At 42.1% G+C, this 21648-nt stretch overlaps 1 protein-coding gene across 1 annotated transcript; it reads left to right on the top strand.

The window, feature by feature from the left end:
- Positions 1–733: 733 nt before the first annotated feature.
- c23h20orf27 (chromosome 23 C20orf27 homolog) lies at positions 734–20817 on the top strand. Its single transcript, XM_034164211.1, has 6 exons — positions 734–817; positions 4284–4380; positions 12267–12406; positions 17280–17418; positions 18696–18821; positions 20603–20817. Exons 2-6 carry the CDS (start codon positions 4362–4364, stop codon positions 20701–20703), a joined length of 525 nt encoding a protein of 174 aa, XP_034020102.1. The 5' UTR covers positions 734–817; positions 4284–4361; the 3' UTR covers positions 20704–20817.
- Positions 20818–21648: the final 831 nt, after the last annotated feature.

Raw genomic sequence — 21648 nt, 5'->3', positions numbered from 1 at the left:
GAAAATTCAACGATTCGAAATCACGTATTAACTTTTATAAAGTGGAAACCAACAAATTGTTCCGAGATGAATATATATATATAAAACCTGATTAGCTTCGCACGCCATCTAGAGGCCACAACCGTGACGACAGAGCTGCAACGACGTGCTGCCCTCTAGCGGACACCAATCTACAACGAGGAAGGCAAATAATCATCAGTGACTTTTGTTTTACATTGTGCAGCACGTATTTAGTACATAAAACAACTTTGATCGACATGGAATTATTCCGAAGAATAGGAGTTAGTAATATGGAATTACTGCACAAATACATAAAACAGGGTCTTCACTCTTCTATTTTTCTAGTTTTTGCTGAAACCGATTCCAATTTGGATCAATAAAGTATCTCATCTGAAACTCTACATCTTTTTTCTAATGACTATAGGCTGCAGTGACATATTATAGGTGTTTGGCTGGGAAGGTTAAAACTACTTGAACACTGAGAAAAGTTAATACACAAAAATATATTTTGGAATCGTTCAGATTTTTTTCCGATTTTATCAGATTAGTCATTAAATTATTTACTTATTTCACTAAAAAAAACACTGTTCTGACCACAGGTCGCCACGAGATGGCGTCATTATTCGACAACTAGAGTGCTGCAGAATCTGTCGGGGGGAGAGGGGGCGTGTCCTCCGGCAACTTAAAAAGAGCCACACCACGTGACGAGATGCGGAAGTGGCTCGATGGGAGAAGGGAGCGGGTTTTTTTTTGTTGCTGCTCTTTCAGATCGTGACAAATAAATGCACAATTTTCCACTTGTGTTGAATTAAAGAAGGTAAGCTTCTCGCACACACAACCAGAAAGACGTTTCACACTTTGTGTGAGCGCAGCACCAACTTTGTAGAGGAATAATTTAACGCACAACTACCGAATTCTTTTGTCTGCTTTCTTTTATAAAATCTTATTAAAATCTTATCATCTCAATCTCACCTCCACTCTTCATTTTTTGCTCGTAAAAACGTATAACGGCGCTTTTCGAAACTAAGTAAATTCTCATTTAATAAGTATTATTTCTATCATTTTGTGTTCAAAACACATTCTCGGGCACAGTGTGTATCATTCTGCATTAGAAGGGCTTCAGCCAGATGACAGGAATGAACCCAAAGTGACACAGAGCGTCGTGATCCAGAACCGGCAAAGTGATCCTTTTCCGGCAATATTTGCACCACACATAATGTGGCTTCACACTTTAAGTAGAAGCGCTGCACCACCCAGACTTTTTCAGCTAAATAACATCCACATACTCAATACAACAATACACAATTAAAGGACATTCAGTTGCATTATGGCTCCGTATAGCGGGACTTTAAAAAAGGTGATCTAGAACTGGGCAACCGTCTGTATCAATGTGTCACAATACAGCAAATTCATGTAAAATCACACAAGAAACAAGCTAATTATAAATTAATTATATTAATTAATCTTTTCTGTGAGATGAGATTTTATGAGGCAGTTTTTTTTTTAACTTAAAGCATTTTGATAGGACCAGATAGTGCATGTTTTTTGTTTATTGTTTTATAATAATGTTTATTATATTCTATTACAGATCTTTTTTAAAATTATTATTATTATTATTATTACTTTTTAACAACATAATTTTTAGGACTTTTTGCAGTCACCTGTTGAATATCAGTGTAACTGAATGAATTTGGAAAAGCCTGGACACAAGCCCCGTGGTGCACTCTAAAAAAAAAAAAAAATGCTTCATGGGGTTGTTGATATAACTTAAATTGAGTATTTTTAGCATGACAAGTCCTGGATGACAGTCACTCGGTCAGACAACTGATGCACCTCCACCTGTCCAAGGGAACCATCTCTCTTCAGCAGCCAGGTCAAATGTGGGCGTGTCCTTGTCCTTCTCCAGCCTCTGGGGGACCATGACCAGAGAAATGCACCACATGGACTAAATGTTGAAGCTGATGTTACCTCAGTTATTCCAGCAGCACCCAAGAACAATCCACTGACCAGACCTGGTACTAAAGACATCCAGTCTTCACCTTCAGTCCCTGGTTGGAGTCAAAGCCTCACATACCAGAAACACTCCAGGGCTCCCAGCCAACCTGGAATGAAACATGATTATTTTAGCCTGTTATTATCTTTAAGCACATCTTGATCGTAAATAAGGATAAGAAACCCAAACAGCAGATACCTTCAGTCACATCTTCCACAACCCTTCAAGAATTTCTAACCAGCGATCCACTCATCGTGGCAGAGCTGGAAGTCTTCATCTCCATAGCCCAACTTGTTCAGCCTTTTCTGAGAAAGTACCAATCAGACAAACCCATGATGCCGTTCATCACTGATGATCTGTGTGATATCCTGAGAAGTTTTCATGGGCAGGTTCATCAAGGACTCAGTATTGACAGAAGCCTCATCACCCTACAGGTTGGCTAATGTTGATGTCAGTGACCAGTCAGACGTGGTGGACCTTGGCTTTGCAGCAAAGAGAGTACTAGAACAGGCACTGAATACAAGTCTGCTTCCCCACTGGTGACAAAAGACTTTATCACATGCTAGAAACTGTATTCAGCAATGACAAAGAAGATCTTGGAAAGATTCCCACTGAAGCACTCTGGTACGTGCTCTCCAGGTACTGGAACCCGGTTCATGGTTGCACACCAGCGCTCTGCTGTAGAGAACTTCAAAACAAGCTTGTGGACAACAAGTGGAGACGAGACGGGAGTGTGACAAGACTGTACGCCAATTCAGTGAATTACTGGGGCTGCTTCTTGGTTCAAGGTGGACTGCGAGAGCTTTGCTGTAGACACAGAGTGACCAGACAGCTTCTTACATTTAGTTATTGGCCAATCCAGAAACCAGAACGGAAACAGTTGCGGGAAGTGATGCAGCTCCTCCTAGAACCCTGTCACATGGACAGGCAGCCGTGGAGCGTGGACTGTCCAACAGTGACCTGCTCGCTGTAAACCTGAAGACCCACTCATTGGTGGCACAGAGAGTGACCTATGATTCCATCGCTCTTTCAGGACTCTTTCAAAAAACTGGAGCAGGCTTACGGATCATTAATGAAAGATGCTGACAAGCAGGATCTACAGGCTGAACAAAAGACCAACGGCACACTGCTGAAGAAATCAAACGCCTTGAGGCAGAAAGCCAAAGAAGTGGAAGATGACATGAATAAGCAGAAAGATGTTGTCAGTGAGCAGCTGTCTGCTTCTCTGCAAAGACTCAGAACCTCCTGAGATGAAGTTCATGTATGTGACTAATGTGTCTGAGGTATGATAAACCCGTTCTCTCGGCTTTCTGTGGCCACGTATTACTACGCAAACATTTCCAAGTTAATACGCTGACAAAATGTTCCAATTATTGTTGCAAAAATAAATAAAAGGGTGAGAAACGGAGGCCATTGTTTTAAAATGACATAAATATAATACATGTTTGTCTTAAGACCTGCAATTGCTGTTTATTGAAGATGTTTAAAGCAAGAAATAGGTTAAACTTATGATCCTGGAATTTTTAACTTCCATCAGGGAAAAGTTGGGGGGGACATCATGGAATTTTGTTCCCATAAAATGCTGGGAACCCTGCACTTGGACCCATTTTCAATTTGTACATCCTGAGAAGTTACAACGAGGACGACATTCAGCAAATCACTAAATGTTCCTGTCAGGTTTTCTCGTATAAGTGTGGACCAAAAGTCTGAGACAGAATGAAAAAGATGGAATAATATCCCCCCCCCCCATTTGTCTTTTTACATTTTTAAAATTGTTTGAGAAATAACTAAAATAATGAAGGAATTTTTCAGATCTCGTAGATTTTTAATCCAACCTGGCAACCGATAATGTTCCACCTCTGAAGGTGGAGGAAATAATGTTCATGACTTCATCTCTGGAGACCCCACCTCCCCATGCTGTCATTAATATACATTTTTTTTTTTTTTTTTTTTTTTTTTTTTTTTTACCCCCCTGGATTTTCTTAAAGCTCCTCCAGTGTTGTTCTTCTGTGTGAAGCTCACAAACAGCTTCCAGCTAATCCTCTTAGACCATCGTGTTGTTTTCCTGATCTCACGGTCAGGAGTCTCTCCGGGTTTGACCAGAGCCACACAGCTGGATTCAGCAGCCAAACCTGTCTCAGGCTCTGCATTTAGACGGGGAAAGAACGGCATCGACCCCGCATTTCCACCTTCTCATGTTGTTCTACCTTCTCATGTTGCTTTGATCCTTGACTCTCTCTGGTTCTTTCGCTACGTGATCCTTCCTCATTGGTTCGTTTCATCCTGACAGGATTTTCAGGGTCTTAGCTGGGGTGCTAAGGCTGTGATGGTGGACCAGTTCCTGTGACAGTGGACCAATTTCTGTGATATGGCCACAGCTAAGAAGGGTGAGCTTAATTAACTTCCTGTCCTGATTACTTTGATGTTCACTAATTGCACCCCCCGCCCCAAACTATTCTCAGTAAAGATTAGATTTTGATGTCTTTGGTTTCATCAGTGACCAGTTATCTGCTGGATCCACATCTGTAGCTTCTGGATTCTGACAGAAGTTCATTAGTAGAAAGTCATGTGGTGCCCGTGCCCTTGAAATTTCATGAGTGGATACTTCAATCTTAAAATCAGAACTTACACTGTTAAAGATGCAGTCCCACAAAGGAACTAATAACTTGGGGTAACTACCCAACCTTCTCGGTACAACAGGTCCTTCAGTATAATTAAATGTGAAGCCACTTCAAGGAGCCCTCAGGTTAGAAGCCCAAAATTAACCTTTTCACCAGTGAGAGGTCCTGGAGGCCTTTAGGAAGGACAATTGTGTTTGATTTAAAATCCAATTAACTTTGTCTTCATTGCATTAGAACTGGTGAGTCAGTGCCAACAGGATCATTTTGTTGAAAGTATCAGTTTCATTTTCCGCAGAATTGTAAAGGCTGTAATATATGAACAAATAAAAGATCAAGACTTGACAGTGCAACAGAAATTACTCATCGCACATCCACTTCTTCCTCTGTCCCAGTGGGTTTTGGTAGTTGTTGTCCTTAAGGACCACTCTGTGGACCTTTGGTCTCTTTAATTGGGTCACTGAACGTAGGCTGGTCCAAAGACAACCTTTCTATTGATTTCCTTTTGGCAGCATTTTACAGAAATGCTTTATCTATTTCTCTGGGATGGATTGTGATGTCACAGGAAGTGTGTTTTATTGCCTGTTTCTGAAGGTGAAGAGGGTATATGGTGGCACCTTTGGGACTATTTGATAAATGTGAGGTGATGAAGCATGACAGCTCTGGAGTTTGTGTTCTGTAAAAGTAAAGGTCATAATATTCAACAAGATCTGTCAAAAAAGGGATAAGAGTTTGCAGCTTCCCCTGGACTCCACACCAAAATCCAATTGTAGGTTACATATTGGTAGTCCAGCTTGTCATTGGAGAAACTAGGCAATAAGACCAGTGGGTAAGAAGACGATTGACTTTTGGTTGACTTTGCCAGGGTAAAGCTTCTGGACACCACACAAGTGTGTGCCACATTTGGTCTAAATCGGGTAGAAATTGTATCCTTGACCCTTGTCAAAATGGATTCTTTAACATTGATTTCAAACCAGTCTTCACTGACGTGTCAAGTTTGGTTTATCAGTGGAAAAAAAAAAAAAAAAACTGGGCAAGATATGACCTTTTCCCCACTGATTGACCTTTGGCAAATTTGACTTGACTGGACTACTTCGGAACACACCTGCATATGTGTGCTACGTTTGGTGGAACCCGGACTGAAAACCTTAAATTTTGACTGGTGACCCCAAGGACCTTGACTCCAATGATTGACCTTAGGTAACTTTTTGATGCTGGCTGGGCAATTCCAAAACTTTTTTTTTTTTTTTTTTGAAAATTTATTAAAAAAAAAAAAAAAGGAAGAAATCGCTTCTATAAGTATTCACAGCCTTTGCTCAATACTTTGTTGATGAACCTTTGGCGGCAATTACAGCCTCAAGTCTTCTTGAATATGATGTCACAAGCTTGCAGCACCTATCTTTGGGCAGTTTGGTCTATTCCTCTTTGCAGCACCTCTCAAGCTCCATCAGGGTGGATGGGTCTGTTGGAGCATCTGTGCACAGCCAGTAAACCGAGGGGCGTGAAGGTGACGTTCATCCTGCTGTCACTTCACCAATTGTGTGCCTTTGGTTGTAAAGACGAGGCTTTGCCCCCTGAGCATTGCAGTTTTCTTTAATTTGGAGTGTACTGATACCTTGAAGAGAAGGTGAGAGTTCAGAGGAGGGAGGCTGGTGGAGAATAGTAGCAGATACGTGCTGTAGATAAAAGGTGCGACATGAGTAGTTGGATTAATCTGAAATCAAATCGTTCAGTGGACTGAAAGGCCGGAAATCGTGGTGTTTTGATTTGATAATGAGCCTGATGCAGATGCATGGCTCATTAAGACTCACGACTGTTCTGATGCAGTTAGAATTACATCAATTACACAAGAATGATCCAAAAAAACAACCACACATAAACAAAGTGCAGCTTTAAAAGTGAAGCGCTGAATAAATGAGTAACTAATTTAATTTGAGGTGAGATCTGTCTGTTCAGAAGGCAACAAATTTGTGTTATACCAAATGACTGGCATTGGCTGTGACACGTCAAAGAGGTGGTGCTTGGAGGATTACAAAGAAATAGACAAAATGAGCAGAGTTGTTGTTACTTTAAATGCAATACTGTATGCAAGGTGACCATTTACAACCATGAAAGCAGCTGATACTCCCAGTACAGTGGTGCGAGTGCCAAAAATAAAGAAGTAAAAATAGTGACACTGAGGTTAACCCTCACAGTGTGAAGGTCTTGAGTTCAGTCCAGGCTGGAATCTTTCTGTGTGGTTCTCTGGTTTCAACCCACATGTAACAGTGAGACTCAAGACCCCTTAACAGAGAACAACAAAGATTATGAGTAAAAGCAGATTTTATTGCTCACAGATACTTTTGCTAAGTCTGTCAAAACAAGCAGCACAGGAAGTCCATAAAACGGTGATGGAACATGGACGGGAACAGACGGTGAGAGTGGTTGATGACCACCCAGAAAAGGTGTCCATGGAGGATGCACCAAAGAACAAATCCAGTTAAACAAGCAGAGAAATAAATATACCAAGGCAATTGACCAGGCAACTGTAGGCTAATATCAGCAAATGTAGTGGCTGCATAGGTCGGCAACAGCAGAATAAACACAACCAAATGACGTATGAAAGCAGGACAGTCTGGCACTGGAGCGAAGGAAAAGTGAACAATAAAAATAGAAGTCAGATTACATGTGAAGCCAGAAACCTGTGGACAGGACAGGAAGTAACGCCACTGAAAATCAACACAGACTGTCACAGGCAGAATAAAAACACAAGGAATAAGTAACGTAGGAGAATATCACAGAGTATTAGGGATGAATAACATGAAGGAGAAGCATGAGTAAACTAATAAATACTGTCAAGAGAGATCAAATATTAGGTCAACTGGTGACACCTAATGTGTCCATGGAGTGAATCGTTTATCTTTACAGTTACTTTTCCACGTGCTGAAAATCAGTTGTCCTCTTACATCATTGGTTCTGTTTTGTGAAAAGAAGGTGATGGCCCACAGGTTAGACAGGCAGACTTGTGACCTTAGTTTGATTCCCTGTCAAACGGGAAACTCACTACGGTCCCTTGGGCAAGGTGTTTAATCCCTAAATTGTGCAATTGAGCACCTTGAATGGCAGCATCCTGTGTGTGAATCGATGAATCTGAGATGCAAATAAGGCATTAGTTCACCAGCAGTAACTCAACAGAGAAGCAAAGAAATTACTAAGGTGGTTGTGACAGCTAGAACTGAGCTTCACTAACACATCCAGAGTTTAGATGTAGTGAGGCTGAGACCTGTTCATTGCTAATAATATGAGTTAAAGGGAGAGGAAACATAATTCTGTTCTACACCAACAAGAATGTTTGGGGTTTGATTCCACCCATGTCCTGTTCCTTTGTGTGTGGCGTTTGTATCTGCGTGGGTTTTCTCTGGATGCTCCGGTTTCCTCCCACCATCAAAAACGTGCACACTTCTCGATTCGCTGCTCTTGATTGAGGCAGTATCTTCACATCTGGAGTTGGTCTCTGGGCATTGGACTGTGGCTGTCCACTGATCCTGGAGGTTGGTTTGTGTCGAACTGTATTTAGGATGGTTAAATGCAGAGGAGACATTTTGTTGTATGTATCCATGTTTGTCCAGTCGCGGCTCTTCTTCTGTTTCTGCTGGTATTCATTAACAGAAACCAGTTAACAAGAATTCTTCAAATACACCAGGACACTCCCGTTTGTGTTTATGAAACAGCTTCTGGTGACTTACAGCGACACTGTCAAAGGCCTCACAGGCATCAATAAAACCTTCTAAAAAGCAAGAAGCAATGACTTTTTCTTCTGGAGCGTAAATACACAAAACCAAGCGGATTGTCTGTAGAACTGGTGATCTTTAAATGATGCAGCGACGTTCTTTCATGATCAAGTGCTCGCTCATGCTGTTGGCCTGCAGTTATCGAGGCCATCCATCTTTATGACGGGCACTAAAATGACAGCGGGTTGAATCTAGTGGTAAACCGTGAACGATGGAGCAAGAATCTCTAAGATGATCTGCTGCTCTGGTTCTCAGCACACTGGCTCATCCAAGTTTCTGGTCATTTCCTCTGTCGCAATCGGCGTTCTTGTCCTCCTCCTGCAGTATAACCACTTCTGGTGCAATTTAATAAAGCAGAATGTTCACTTCGCTCTGCTCCAATAATAACCTCTCTCCTGCCAGGAAGTGCAGTAGTATTATTATTATTATTATTATTGTTATTATTAATAGTGTGCTGCTCCGTCCAGAAGTCTGCATGCAGCCTTGCAGGATTTGCTCTCATAGCTTATTGTTTATTTATTTTTTGACAGCAGGTCACGACCTCCTCTGGGTCTCGCTATTAAAACTTGAGCCTTAAATGCGTCTTTGGTTTTACCGTGCCAGGCCTGATTATTTTTATGTGCCTTAATTTTGTGCTTGTAAAAGGATTTTTTTGCTCAACTCAGACAAATCAACAGAGATTCAGTCGTTAAAAGCACACATTTCCGACAATGCACAACTTTATTAAAATTACTGCACCTGAATGAATGATTTATATCACTTAATAACGTGTGTATTTGGCCGTAATATAGTAAAATATCCTCTCTGGATAAGGTTGACCAATCTGGTTTTCCCACAAGACTATTTTTATCACTGGTAGTTAGTTCAGGAATATTGTCAATATTAATGTCGTTATTGGTGGTTTGTGACTAATCGTTGATGTCATGTGCAGGATGCTCGTAGACACCAGTGAAGAATGTGCGGCACGATGCTTGAGCCATCATGTGTCTTCCAGCTTTCGCTCATCTATATACTAAGACGTTTGTGTCCCTGTTTTGTCAGAACAACACATCAGAACTGAGCCAAACTTGGCACACACATACTTTGACATACGAGGAGAGAAATGGGATATTGAGCGTAGCAGCAGCACTGCTTTAATCATGCCCTAACATTTCCCTGGAATCCGGGATAGGTGGGAGGTGATAGCTTTTTTTTTTATGATGATGATGATGAAGATAGTTTTCATTTCAGTCTCTGAATCAAACCCTCTCTGAAGTGGGTAATCAGTGTGTGTGTGTGTGTGTGTGTGTGTAAATGAAACAACTGTCAGGGGACAGAAGCAGAGGTCCATCGGTGGGTTCAAATGCGGGTAAACCAAAGGGTAATGCCAGTGATAGGTGGCGTTTCATATCTGCTTCGGGCAGCCTGTCTTCTGATCAGTGTCATTGTTTCTGCTCATTGGATGATTCCGATATTCCTGTTCTCTGTGAATACCACAGACGATACTGAAAAGGTCCTTTTGATACTGTATTTGTATGTTGGTGACGATGTGGCAGATGGTAAACCACATGATCCATTGTTTCTGATGGTCGTGAGAGCTGTGACAAATGTGCACTCAAAAGTTAAAAAAAGAAACTGCAACTTTATCCACATTCTGCAGCTACAAGGACAAACTAGATTACAAACTATGCAAAAAAAAAAAAGTAAAAATAAGGTAACCTGTGGCATCCAGTCTTCAACTTACTGATTCCTGAAAGAAGCCTGGGCACCATCAGAAACAGAATAACAATGACAGCAAAATATGGCCATATTTTAGCTTACCAATAAAAATTTGCTCTGCATGTAATTCCGTTACTGCAAAGAGTTCAGCCTTCATATCATCAGCTACATAAACGCGTGGGAAAGGTACAATGCCATACTGTATTAATCTGTCCCGCTTTGATGCAAAACTTTTTTTTTTTTTTGTCAAAGTTGAATTTGATTAAACGTTAACCTGTGCTGAATAAACATTAACCTCTGCTGCTCCCACTCTCCAAACACCAAAGGATACATAACTTACCATCCACAGACCGCGTGAACTTTGCCATAAGAAAGACTGTCATTATGAAGCTCCGTGTGCACAAAGTGAAGGTAAATACGCTGTCCTAGAGTTCTATTGTACGAACATCAAGCCGAACAACACTTGAGAGTTTAAATAAGTGGTTTCATTGTGTGATTTGATGAATAATTAAAGCTTAAATCTTTTTATTTAGCTGTCAGGTGAGTATTTCTTCTTGAGAAGGAATGCACTCTTGTAGTGTTCTGTTTGTAACGTTGGCCTCAAAGGAAACTCTGACTCCTGGGGTCTGACGTGGCCTCCTTTGATGTGCATTTTGGGCTCAAACTCAAAGAAGGCATCATGGTGTTTACAGTACTTAATGATTCTTTATGCCGAAACTGCACAGTGCATCATAAATAGCTGCAATTGGTCCATTTCCACCTCTCAAATCTAACCACCTGTCTGCCACAGCCAGGTGAAATGTGGGCTTGTCTTCAATACTGGGGTACTTGTGTGCTGGATCGTGCACAGAGAAACACACCACATGACCAAAGTGCAAGGTGACCCTCATCTTGATTTCCTAATGTAACCATTTGTTTGTCATTCTAGCATCTAGTCGTCACTTTAAGCCACTGGTTTGAGTCCAAGGTCCAATCCCAAATGTCTCCATCTCTATTGGGATTGGGTCTCACAACCACACAGAAAGACAGGTAGCACCACGGCCCTAAAGACTTAAACCTTCACTCTACTGCAAAGGTATCAGCATTGCTAAACACCTGTGCCCAGCTACTTCACGACTCCATAAAGTTTAAACTCTTCTCAGGTGTCTCTGGATCTCAAAGGCCGATGACCCAAGAGACATGAGCGTCACTGCCGAGATCAGCGAATCTCATCTCCACAAGTTCAAGACTCTCACCACATATAGATACACCTCTGATAGCCGATTCCAGGAAGTCATTGAAAGCCTTGTCTTGATCCTGGACAACACACAAACCCAGACATTCGAGTCATCGCTCAACTGTTCAGGATTACACAAAGATCCCAGAATTGTCTTCAATGTCGTTTGGGAAATGGTGTCTGACCCAGAAAGGTATCTAAGCCACTAGTTTCCAAAACCCAAGTATTGAACTGTGTAGGATCCAGAACGCATCCCTGAGGAACGCCAGTTTTCACTGGGGGAAAACTCTGCCTCTGTATCCATGCCTCGGCTGGCCACGGTGTCCAGTAACTCTGTCTTATATGGCGGAGACTTAAACTGTGTTCAGGGACAGTTTAGGTGTGTTGGACAGTATTTCAGTTTGATACCCTCCTCTGCATTTCAACACCGGGGATCAAACGCATACGCAACATGATGTATATGCTGAACTCATTATTGTGACCCAGATCCCTGATAATGAGATTTTCTAATCTCTAATTCCAGCCTCTATAAAACTTTAATAGAAATGGGCCAAAGTGGGACATTAACAGATTGTGTTTGTGTACGACAGAGACATGATCTAAGCGTGGATATCACAAAATACTTTTCCTCAGTATTACAGACATTCTGTTTTTGAGTTAATCAGGTTGAATAAATCTTTTGGCCTTCATTCTTTCTGAAGTCTGTAAATTTCAGGATCTTAATTAAAAGTCTCTGGTGTGTGCTGAGTTTCTTTTTTTTGTCCTTCGGTCTAAGTAATTAGTACAGATGACATCAGCTTTGCCAGATGTCAGCTAGGCAGAAAAAGTCTGGCCCTTTTGTGATTCAGTTATGGAAGAGCAGCGTTGCGTCTGGCGATAAATTGCGAGGCATTTATGGAGATTTTAGACTGCGAAGAAAAACGTGAGTGATTTCCTGCCCCTGACGCAATCCGCCTGCTTCTCTTCCTCAGGTTGTACAAAGTCCAGAGGCCTGCGCTTCTCAGCGGAACCCCCCGAGAATGAAGTCCCATCACATGTTCACTTTGATGACAAGCTGCATGACTCTGTTGTCATGGTGACGCAAGAGGATGACGGCAACTTCATGGTCAAGGTGTGTTTCATATTATTGCTCTGACACCAGGTTCATTTTCTCCAACATTCATTCACATCTTGTTTCCTTATTTTAACTTGTGCTTTTTTTCCCCACACGATTTACATTTGTTATTGTTTTTCTTTTGTTTACACCTCAAGCGGTTTTGTCTTCAGAGTTTTTAGCTTCATCTAATCTCTTTCATTTTGCCTATCTCCGCCTACATCTTCATTTCTACACACGTAAAATAAATCAACGTGGTTTTTCATGTGCTGACATCTGGCATCTCTGCTTTTATAAAATTCACTCTGTTTGGTGACGTTAAAGTGAGAAACTACAATTAGCACCCGTGGCATTTTCTAGTTTCACAATAAAATCCAGCCAATATTGCAACAGAGAAATTTATTATGAAACATATTCAGAAAGGACAAAAATGTATTATCTTTTAAATTCCAAGAACCCCCCCCCCCCCCCCCAAAAAAAAACATTTGTGTCGTTTTGTGTATCTGTTCTGAAAACGAGCTGTCTTTATTTCCAACAAGTTCTGTGGTAATTAATTCAGTAAAGTGTGAATAATCCTGCTCGCACCAGAAACTTCCAGTTCCTTCTTGGGTTGTGAAAATTCTGATCGTTTAAAATTCTGCTCATGTCACTGTGAAAGAGAACAGCTTTTAGCTCTTAGCTCCTCGACACAGCGTTATCTACCCGTCACAGAACAATCGCAGCCTGCCCGCTGTGACGGGCTGAGGGCGAGGACGCAACGTCACATTTACCTCCTTTTTCCGTCGCTTTAAGCCACGAGAGAGCGCGACGCATCACAGCCGTGATGTTAACACAGAGGCATCGTGCTCGTCTCAAAGTAGTAAAGTAAATATATACACAATCTCTGCCACAAAATGAGTAAATGCGATGTTATGACACATTATAAATGTCACATTCATAATTTAATATGGGTGCACATTCCTGAACTGTCCTGCAGGTGGTAGCAGAGAACATAATGTCTTTCTTTTTTAAGTAGGAATTTGGAGTAATGACAAAAAGATTGTGTTGTCACACGTTCTTCTGTTCCTTCAGCTCCGGGTCTGTATTTTCTCTGTCATCTGACATCATAGGTGTGTGTTAGTATTTGATTGGTTGCCTGCCTCAGTGAGCTCATCAGCTTGTGGCGGAGCTGGAAGAGCTGGAAAATGTTTAATTAGGTTGACTGTGAGGACCAGAGTTGAGAATCACTGATACTGGCTAAACAAACCTGCTTTTACCATCGATCAGATGCATTAAAGTTCACCAACATGTAATCAGTTTGTCAACATTCTGTGGCCTTTTATAGCACTTACTGTCCGCATGAGCTTTCTGGGATGGAGGAATTTCATACAGTCATCTTTTACAAATTCCTCCTTGTGTGGGTGCTCAAGTGGTTTGTCTTCATGCACGTGCTCATTTAATTAGCTCACACTGAAATGCAGTATTGTTGTTTATAGTGTAGATCCACGCAGTCTGATTTGATGATTGCTGCTGAAACTGTCTTCTCAGTAACATTATGCATTCTTCAGCAGTGCACAAAAATATGAATATATATATATATATATATATATATATATGTGTGTATATATATATGTGTGTATATATATATGTGTGTATGTGTATATGTAATTTTTTACAATTCAGACTATATGCAGAAATGCGTCTGCTTTGAATGCATTTTGTTTCCTGGGGAGATGCATGTTGTTGGAGGCAGCGCTTGATAACATGGTGAAGTTTCCTCTCAGGCTCTTTGGTCATGAAGGATCTGCATCCGTTTGTCAGCTTGAAGTCTGCTGCTGCTCCTCTCAGATGGGGGCCAGTTAGTCCTCACAGTAATCGGATTCATTATAAGGAGATGCTCTGGTTTCCTGAATGGCACCTTTTCCCAGTGATTGATCCCATATTGGAAAAGAACTGGTTTATCCTCCAGTTCTCTGAGGAACCACCAGCTCCATCTCAGAAGTGTTTGCATCTCCTCTTGTTGGCTATAAAATGACACAACAATAATATCGTGCTGCTCATCTCTTCTCTCCCGGCGACTCTTCGGCCCCCCTGCGGTGCTCGTCTGCAGGAAACACGTGCAACAAGAGTTGACCCAGAAACCTTGTGAGCCGTGACGCCCACTCAGCCGTCAGCGCTAATGAGCTGCTTTCAGATGACTTGATTTGATGAAGAAGTGATGCACAGCTGACATGTGGTTCCCTTTAATTCCACCTTGGTGCTGCAGTGATCACTGTCTCTCAGTACAACCTGTTATTGGCACATCCCTGACTGGTTGAAACCAGTCTGTTAGATTTCCACATTTTGGATTTTAACTTTATTCTAAAAGATCAAGGATTAACGTGAATATTTTTGGAGAAATGAGCAAGTTTAGCTAACCAGTAAACAGTGGATGTTATGCTTCAATGCATCATGGGAGTTTGGGGTTTTAAATGTTATTGTGGTTCATGTTAGTTTAACAGTGTTGTTAGTGTTATTGATTTATTGTGTTTTTGAAGTTCAGTTGGGTTAGTTAGTTTACTTTTGTTGCTGGTACCGTAAGTGAGAAGTGTATTGCGTTTGATGTCTTCTGCCACCGTCTCTGTTTGCTTTTAAAATTAGAAACACCTGCTTGTGGCCGAATGCAGAAAAGAGAAAACGCCCTGCTTGCACGTGTGTAACTTTGATGATGGCGAAACTGAGGAAAGCTGAGATTTGCCGTTTGGTATGTTTATGTATTTTGGGTCAAAGATGAATGCCGCCAAAATGGACCATTGTCTTTTTCTTTCACTTTGATCTATTTTGGCTCGACTGAATTGTTTCTTTCTCGATCAGTAACGGTGATACATTTTTAGAGTATAAATATGACTCTGGAACCTTCAGGGGGGTTTGGCTTAAAAATGCACCAAAGGCAAGATCTGCAGAGGTTCACCACGAGGTTCACTATGAGGTTCGCTGCGAGGTTTGAGGTTTACTATGGAGTTTGCTGCGAGGTTCGAGGTTCACTATGAGGCTCACTGTGAGGTTCAATGCGAGGATTGAGGTTAGCTGCGAGGTTCATTGAGAGGTTCAAGGTGTGATGTTCACTGCGAGTTTCGAGGTTCACTGTGAGGTTCGAGGTTCACTGTGAGGTTCAAGATTCTCTGTGAGGTTTGCTGTGAGGTTCGAGGTGCATTGTGAGGTTCACTATGACCTTTTGCGAGCTTGAAGCAAACCCGTTTGTGTGCTTCTTGTTTAAAAGCTGCGTGTGCACGTAAATCTTGACAGTTCCGCAGTAACCCGTCTGGTGGATTTCTCTGAGCTCTTTAGGCGTGTATGAGAGCGGGCGCACACAGTCCTGTCAGCCCACAGGTGGTGGAGCCGAGGAGGGTGGCGTTTCTGTGGGAACAGACAGGGGGTGGGGCCATTCCACAGGCAGACTGAGGAGCGATGTGGTGGGAGTGTGTGGGACAGAACAACTCTATGAATCTCTGTTTTTATTCTGTTAGGAACCAGTTGATGTATGTGTCTCACACGGAATGTGTCCCTGCAGTGGGCAGAGTCAGAACCCTGCTGGACGCGTCCTGTTATTATCTTTACTCGTCTGTTTGTAACTGATATTGATGTGAAACACTACAAGCATTCATACAAAAAACAAATGGTGCTGTGTTTGAGTTTGTGTGTCGGTCCTGCAGGGAACCGTTTAGTCCTGAAAGGACTGAATCAGTCTGTGATTTTTTTTTTTTTTTTTGCAGAGCAGGAACTAACTCCACCCTGAGGGTTCCTGTACGTGGTTGAATCTGACTGAAAGGATGATTCGGGGCCACGTCTCCTCAGCTTTAACGAACTCTTACAGCATGCTGCCAAATCTGAGTACAACTCAAAGCGGGACTTATTTTGACGAGCTGGACCTGAACCCTGGTTGTGACGTGTGCTGGCTGGAGGCCGCGAGTGAACGTGCAGATTCCTAAAATGCCCCCCAGCTTGTTTTGGATGGTTCCTCATGTTGTGGTTCTGTGTTAGACGTTCGAACCCGTCCACTTAAACTGCTGTCCCACTGTCCTCCAGAACTCCACGGATGAGACGGTGCACAAAGGGTTTGTTTCTGCGCGTCTCAAGCTTTTGTTGATGCACACGTCACGCTGTGATTTCCGAGCAGGCCTCTAACGCCTCACCCTGTGCTGTTTGTTGCCTTTGGTGGCCTGTTTCTGTGAGCAGGGTCACGTGAGGATGAAATCGTGGCTGCAGGGCTTTTCTTTTTTCTTGTCTCTGGGTGCCTGTCCTTGGCTGCCGTCTCCTCCTTTCTTTCTCTCCCTCCATCTCATCTCATCCGTCTGAATTATTCTCTTTAGTGTAGCTCGTGCTCGTCCTCCTTCGCTCTCTTCCTCGTTCCCTTTCTCTCTCTTGTCTGCTGTGAAATTTGAGTGCACTCTGAAAATGTGTCAGTTTTGCTGCTGTGTGGTGATAAAACGGAACATTTGAGCTTGTTTTCAATAATAAATAGTTTTTCAGCCTTTTGAGGACAAATATGTTTTTGCAAATGACGACTTCAGCAAATCCTTTGATGTCCATTTTTAAATGGATAAAAATGCAGTTTAAAATGAGAATTTAAAGGAAAATGAGTTTTTAAAATGCACATTTTTCCTTCAGTAACATGAAAACGTGATCAAGTTGTTGGATATTCTGCATACTGACAGCTACCAAACAGTCATGTGCATGTTGGCTTCCACCTTGTTGCAGTATCTTGCTGTTCATCCTTGATCTTCTGGAATAAAGTTAAAATACAAAATGTGGAATGTGGAGCGTACCCACCTGGACTTATTTTACTCATTGACGTCATCTTTTATTTTATTTTTATTCCAGACTGTGCTGAGTTTTCTCCATTCAGCCTCTGAATGTCTTCTCTCTCACTAAGGTCGGGTTCCTGAAGACGCAACACCGCTACGAGATCGTTTTCACCCTGCCTGAGGTCCCAGCCCTGGGGAGGGCTGTGTGTCCAGCACCGATACCCAGTCCACACCTCCGGATCACCAACATCACGCCTGAGCCCAACGGTAAGTTAATCATCACGATCCAACGCCGCTGTAACATATTTGACCCTCTGCTCTAATTGGGAGATCAGGACCGGGTGGTCGGTTTTAGGACGCACCCAGGGTGTCGGTGAGGAAAGGGTGACTAACCTTGACTCCACGGACGATGCTGTGATCTTGAAGAATTGATGGAAACCCTGATTGCTTTGTTTGAGAAGCTGAGTGAGAAGTCTGTGTCTGGATTTGTTATTGTCCTGGATCCAGGCTTTCATCGACTTCCTGGACTCAGCCATCAGCAGTGTGTCTCTGTGTGGGGACCATGTTAAACTTGTAGAGATGTTCACTTGTCTGTCGTGTCTCTGGGTTCTCAGGCTTTGAGACAGAGTGGCGCTTGGTGGGGGTGGGGGTGGCTTTGACAGAGGTGTGTGGCGATACAGATATCTTTGCAAGAGAATCAAGACTTTTCTTTAGGGTCGGTGGTGCTTCCTGTCTTAATGTAGGTGTTAGGGTTAGTATGAGACTTAGGTGATGGGTTCATGTCCCAGATGAAGTCCAGATGTCTTTGGTACCAGGTCTCCTGGAGGATCCTTGGATACTGCTGTTGACTTTGTGTCAGTTGAACAGTTATGTAGGGAGATTTGTACGAGATATATCACTTTATATCGTCAGTTGTCATATTTGGGTATGGGGGGGCGTGTCTCTGTGTGATCAGCGTAAAGGTGGTTCAGTGTTTCAGAGGCTAGCAAATGGAAAAGACCAAGAAGATGACCATGTGGAAATGGAGCAGTTATCTGCCTGGGTGGTTGTCATTTTATTCCATAAACTACCAGATGGCTGAGGATTAGCGTAACAGATAGTGTTAGCGTAGCAATCTGTCTCATAGAGGGGCCACAAAACCTTCCTGAGTCTGTCATAGGAGGTAAAACACCCAAATATCTAGATCCAAACCTGTCAAAAAAAAAAAAAAAAACCTCCACAAAATGCCCTGATGGAACTCTGAGTGGCAGCGTTCTGAACGTGTGTCACTGTGCGCCCCTCATACGTGAAGCTGTGAAATGGGCTAAAGGTTGTTCCAGTGTTCCTGGGCCTCCTGCCCGCCTTGTTCCTGACCTTTATGTTTGCTGCGACACCTCATGTCTATATTTGATGCAATTGCGGTGAGTCGTCAGTCAGCGGACTCCTTGTCGGCTTGTCCTGACCTCCTCGGTTAAAGGTCTGATTCCTTGTGTTTATTTAGAAAGATGGTAATGAGGAAATCTCCTTTAAACAAAGAAATAAAAAAATCTCTGTCCCATTTCCAGGCGCTCTAAAGGTAACGTGCGAGTACATGGCGCAGCAGGAAGGAGTTCTGTGTGAGGAGGCGCTCCTGCTGAGCGAGACCAACGAGGAAGTCTGCGTCAGGGTCAAAGTTCACGCCAGAGTCATGGGTGAGGCTGCAGGTGGTGTTCTGTGTCCATTTGTGAACTGAGTAAAGCTTCTTTTTTAAAGTGATGACTGCTGCAGAAAACGTCTCCACACATCCTCTCTGGGGAGGTACGAGGGTTTACACACACACACACACACACACACACACACACACACACACACACACACACACTATTGAAAATTTCCAAATGATGCTAGTATTTTTAAACATATAAAGTTGACACTACTTTTTAATTCCTACAAAAAAAAAATCTAGGCATATATTCCAAAAACTGCAGTGCTAGATGGATAGATGAGTCGGTCTGTCTGCAGGTTGCAGGTATGATAACTCGTAAACTGCAAACCCCGTCAGCTTGTCCATCTCAAAATTAAAAGGGCATAACATGAGGACAACCTGATTTAAAATTTAAGGTTTGATGCACAATATGAATAAAAAAAACAAAAACAAAATAAAACTTACTTTGTTTTCTAATGAATAACCCATATACCTGTCTGCCACCTGCTGGACATGTTGGAAACCGTTGCAGGAAATTATTTGAGCCTCAGATGGGGCAAGTCTGGGAGCATGCACTGGTGCTGTGCTTCGCCACATCCACCACGCCATGGGTCCTGGGTGGCAACCAGCCAAACAGACAACCAGTCCATCCAAATGCATGATGAAAATTAGGAGCAGGTGCAGTTGACGTAACATAACATGAAATTAACTTGTCAGTTTCTTTCGTTTCCAAAACAGGTGTGTGTGTGTGTGTGTGTGTGTGTGTGTGTGTGTGTGTGTGTGTGTGTGTGTGTGTGTGTGTGTGTGTATGGGGGGATTTACAGGACCATTCTGTGTACATTGATGCATAAAGACCATTACATAATGCTTGTATGAATAAAACGACCCCCCTTCCTGTCTGTTTTATTTTCAGTCACTTGAGGGGCCAAAAAAGGTCAGCTCTCCTTTTCTGGTGCACTGCTGCCACCTGCTGGTCGGTCTGTAATCAGTTTGAGTTTGTTCAGTGGGGGGAAACTAAACGGTAGATTTATTTTCCAGAAAATTTATATTGGAAGAATGAATCATAAAAGACATTCCAGAGCCATCAGTAGGACACATCTCCCACAGAAAACCAGGGTTTGATACACTAAATTAGTTGTAGGGATTTTGGATTTTCCAGATTTTTCTGGATGCAAAGTGGCAGCGAGGGTCAGATGATGTGCTGACATTTGTTTGAGCAGATGGAGAATAAAAAAAACAACGATGTGTGCATGTGTCTCTGCAGTGTGCATGCACTTGTATTCGTTAGTGTGCCTTTATTCTCACAGAATGTGGCCTGAACATCTGGTCAGATGTTGGTGTAATTGAGACCTTGCAGACAAACAAATTTACAGATTAACGAATCTACAGATTAATTTCTGTTGTGATCAGACTCTAATAATCCCAGAGTGGAAAGAAGATACTCTGACAGATACACGGTGTTGTCTTGTTATGTCTTTAAGTACCTGCTTATTGTTTCGAGTGGAGCAGGTGGATCAGTGGGAGAAGACTCAGCTCCTCGAGTCCTTAAAGCATCTGTATTAATCGGTCTCGTTCTTGTCACCAGTCTGTCGATCAGGTCTAATTAGCCAGCGTTTTCATTGAAGATCTCTGGTCTCCATGGCAGCAAGTGTTTAAAGAAATCCTTCTTTAAAAAATCTCATGTTGAAATGTGAAATCTGTTTCAAATGAACTCCGATGACTAAAATCAGAGAAGAGTTGGTGGAGCTTTGTGATCAGGAATTCACCTTGTTTTCCGCTCTGATGCAGATCGCCACCAGGGGACGCCCATGCTGCTGGATGGAGTTCGCTGCATTGGGGTGGATCTGGAGTACGACTCCGAGCACAGCGACTGGCAAGGCTTCGACTAAAAGTGACACTCGCGCTCCCGTTACCGACACGCAAGCGTGAATCTTCAGAGTAGAAATGGATGAAGGCCCCAACGACAACATTCCTCTGCTTTCTTCTTCATCACATTTTCTTCATCATGTTTTTTTTAAGTAGCCAGTTTATACCTGAATTTACAGATTTTTGGGGGGGTTGGGGGGGTGGGGTGACTTTTCTGCTCATTGAGTTGTCAAATATAAGTGACACTGCTAGGCCTGTAGTCTCCCTGTTTAACCAGGAGGGGTCACTGCAGACCACTTGATGTGAAGCACTTTTGCACAAATTGTGCTGCAGTGTTTCTTAAAAAAAAGAGAAAAAAAAGAAAATCCAGTTTAATTAACACATTATTAGTAATTGTACCACATTAGATACTGTGTACAGTATTAATTATAAACAGAGTGAGAGCTTTTATGTGCATTACAAAAAAATCACATTTTATTCTTAGAGATGTCTAGAGACAGTTTGCATAGGAATTTAAAGTTTCACAATAAGCAGCACTGATTTGTTAAACTGTAGATGGTATCATTTTATTGCTTTTTACTTGTATGTTGGAATCTGGTTGTGATTTTCTGCATCTTTCTTTGCTTTTTACACAAGAGAACCTATGTTTTTTTCTTTCTCTAGGCACAACATAATTGAACAATTTTAAACTTTATTGCAGCTGTTTTATTCTGTTGCACTGCTACAATTTGACAAAACTAGCTTTTTCTTAAATGATTTTTCTTTGTGTAAAATCTAAAAAGAAATCTTATCTGGTTCTAAACATAATAGCAGTTGAAGTGCAAACATTTTGACCCTGACAGAACAACAAAGCTTATTTCTCTGATGCTTTTGGTCTGTTTGAAAATTTCCCCATAAACGAAAAGGGAAATTATTTTCTTTGAGCCTTTCTGCCAGACCTGGCAACAACATGAATAGTTCAGACGATC

This window comes from Thalassophryne amazonica, chromosome 23 (assembly GCF_902500255.1).
Source record: "Thalassophryne amazonica chromosome 23, fThaAma1.1, whole genome shotgun sequence".
NCBI classification, from domain to species: Eukaryota; Metazoa; Chordata; class Actinopteri; order Batrachoidiformes; family Batrachoididae; genus Thalassophryne; species Thalassophryne amazonica.
Note: the sequence above shows the minus strand (reverse complement) of the source record. Positions and strands in the feature narration are given on the sequence as shown.

Coding starts and splice junctions, on each gene's coding strand:
- c23h20orf27 (XM_034164211.1), top strand. Junction 17,419..18,695: donor CATCACGCCTGAGCCCAACG/GTAAGTTAATCA, acceptor TCCCATTTCCAG/GCGCTCTAAAGGTAACGTGC. Junction 18,822..20,602: donor AGTTCACGCCAGAGTCATGG/GTGAGGCTGCAG, acceptor GCTCTGATGCAG/ATCGCCACCAGGGGACGCCC.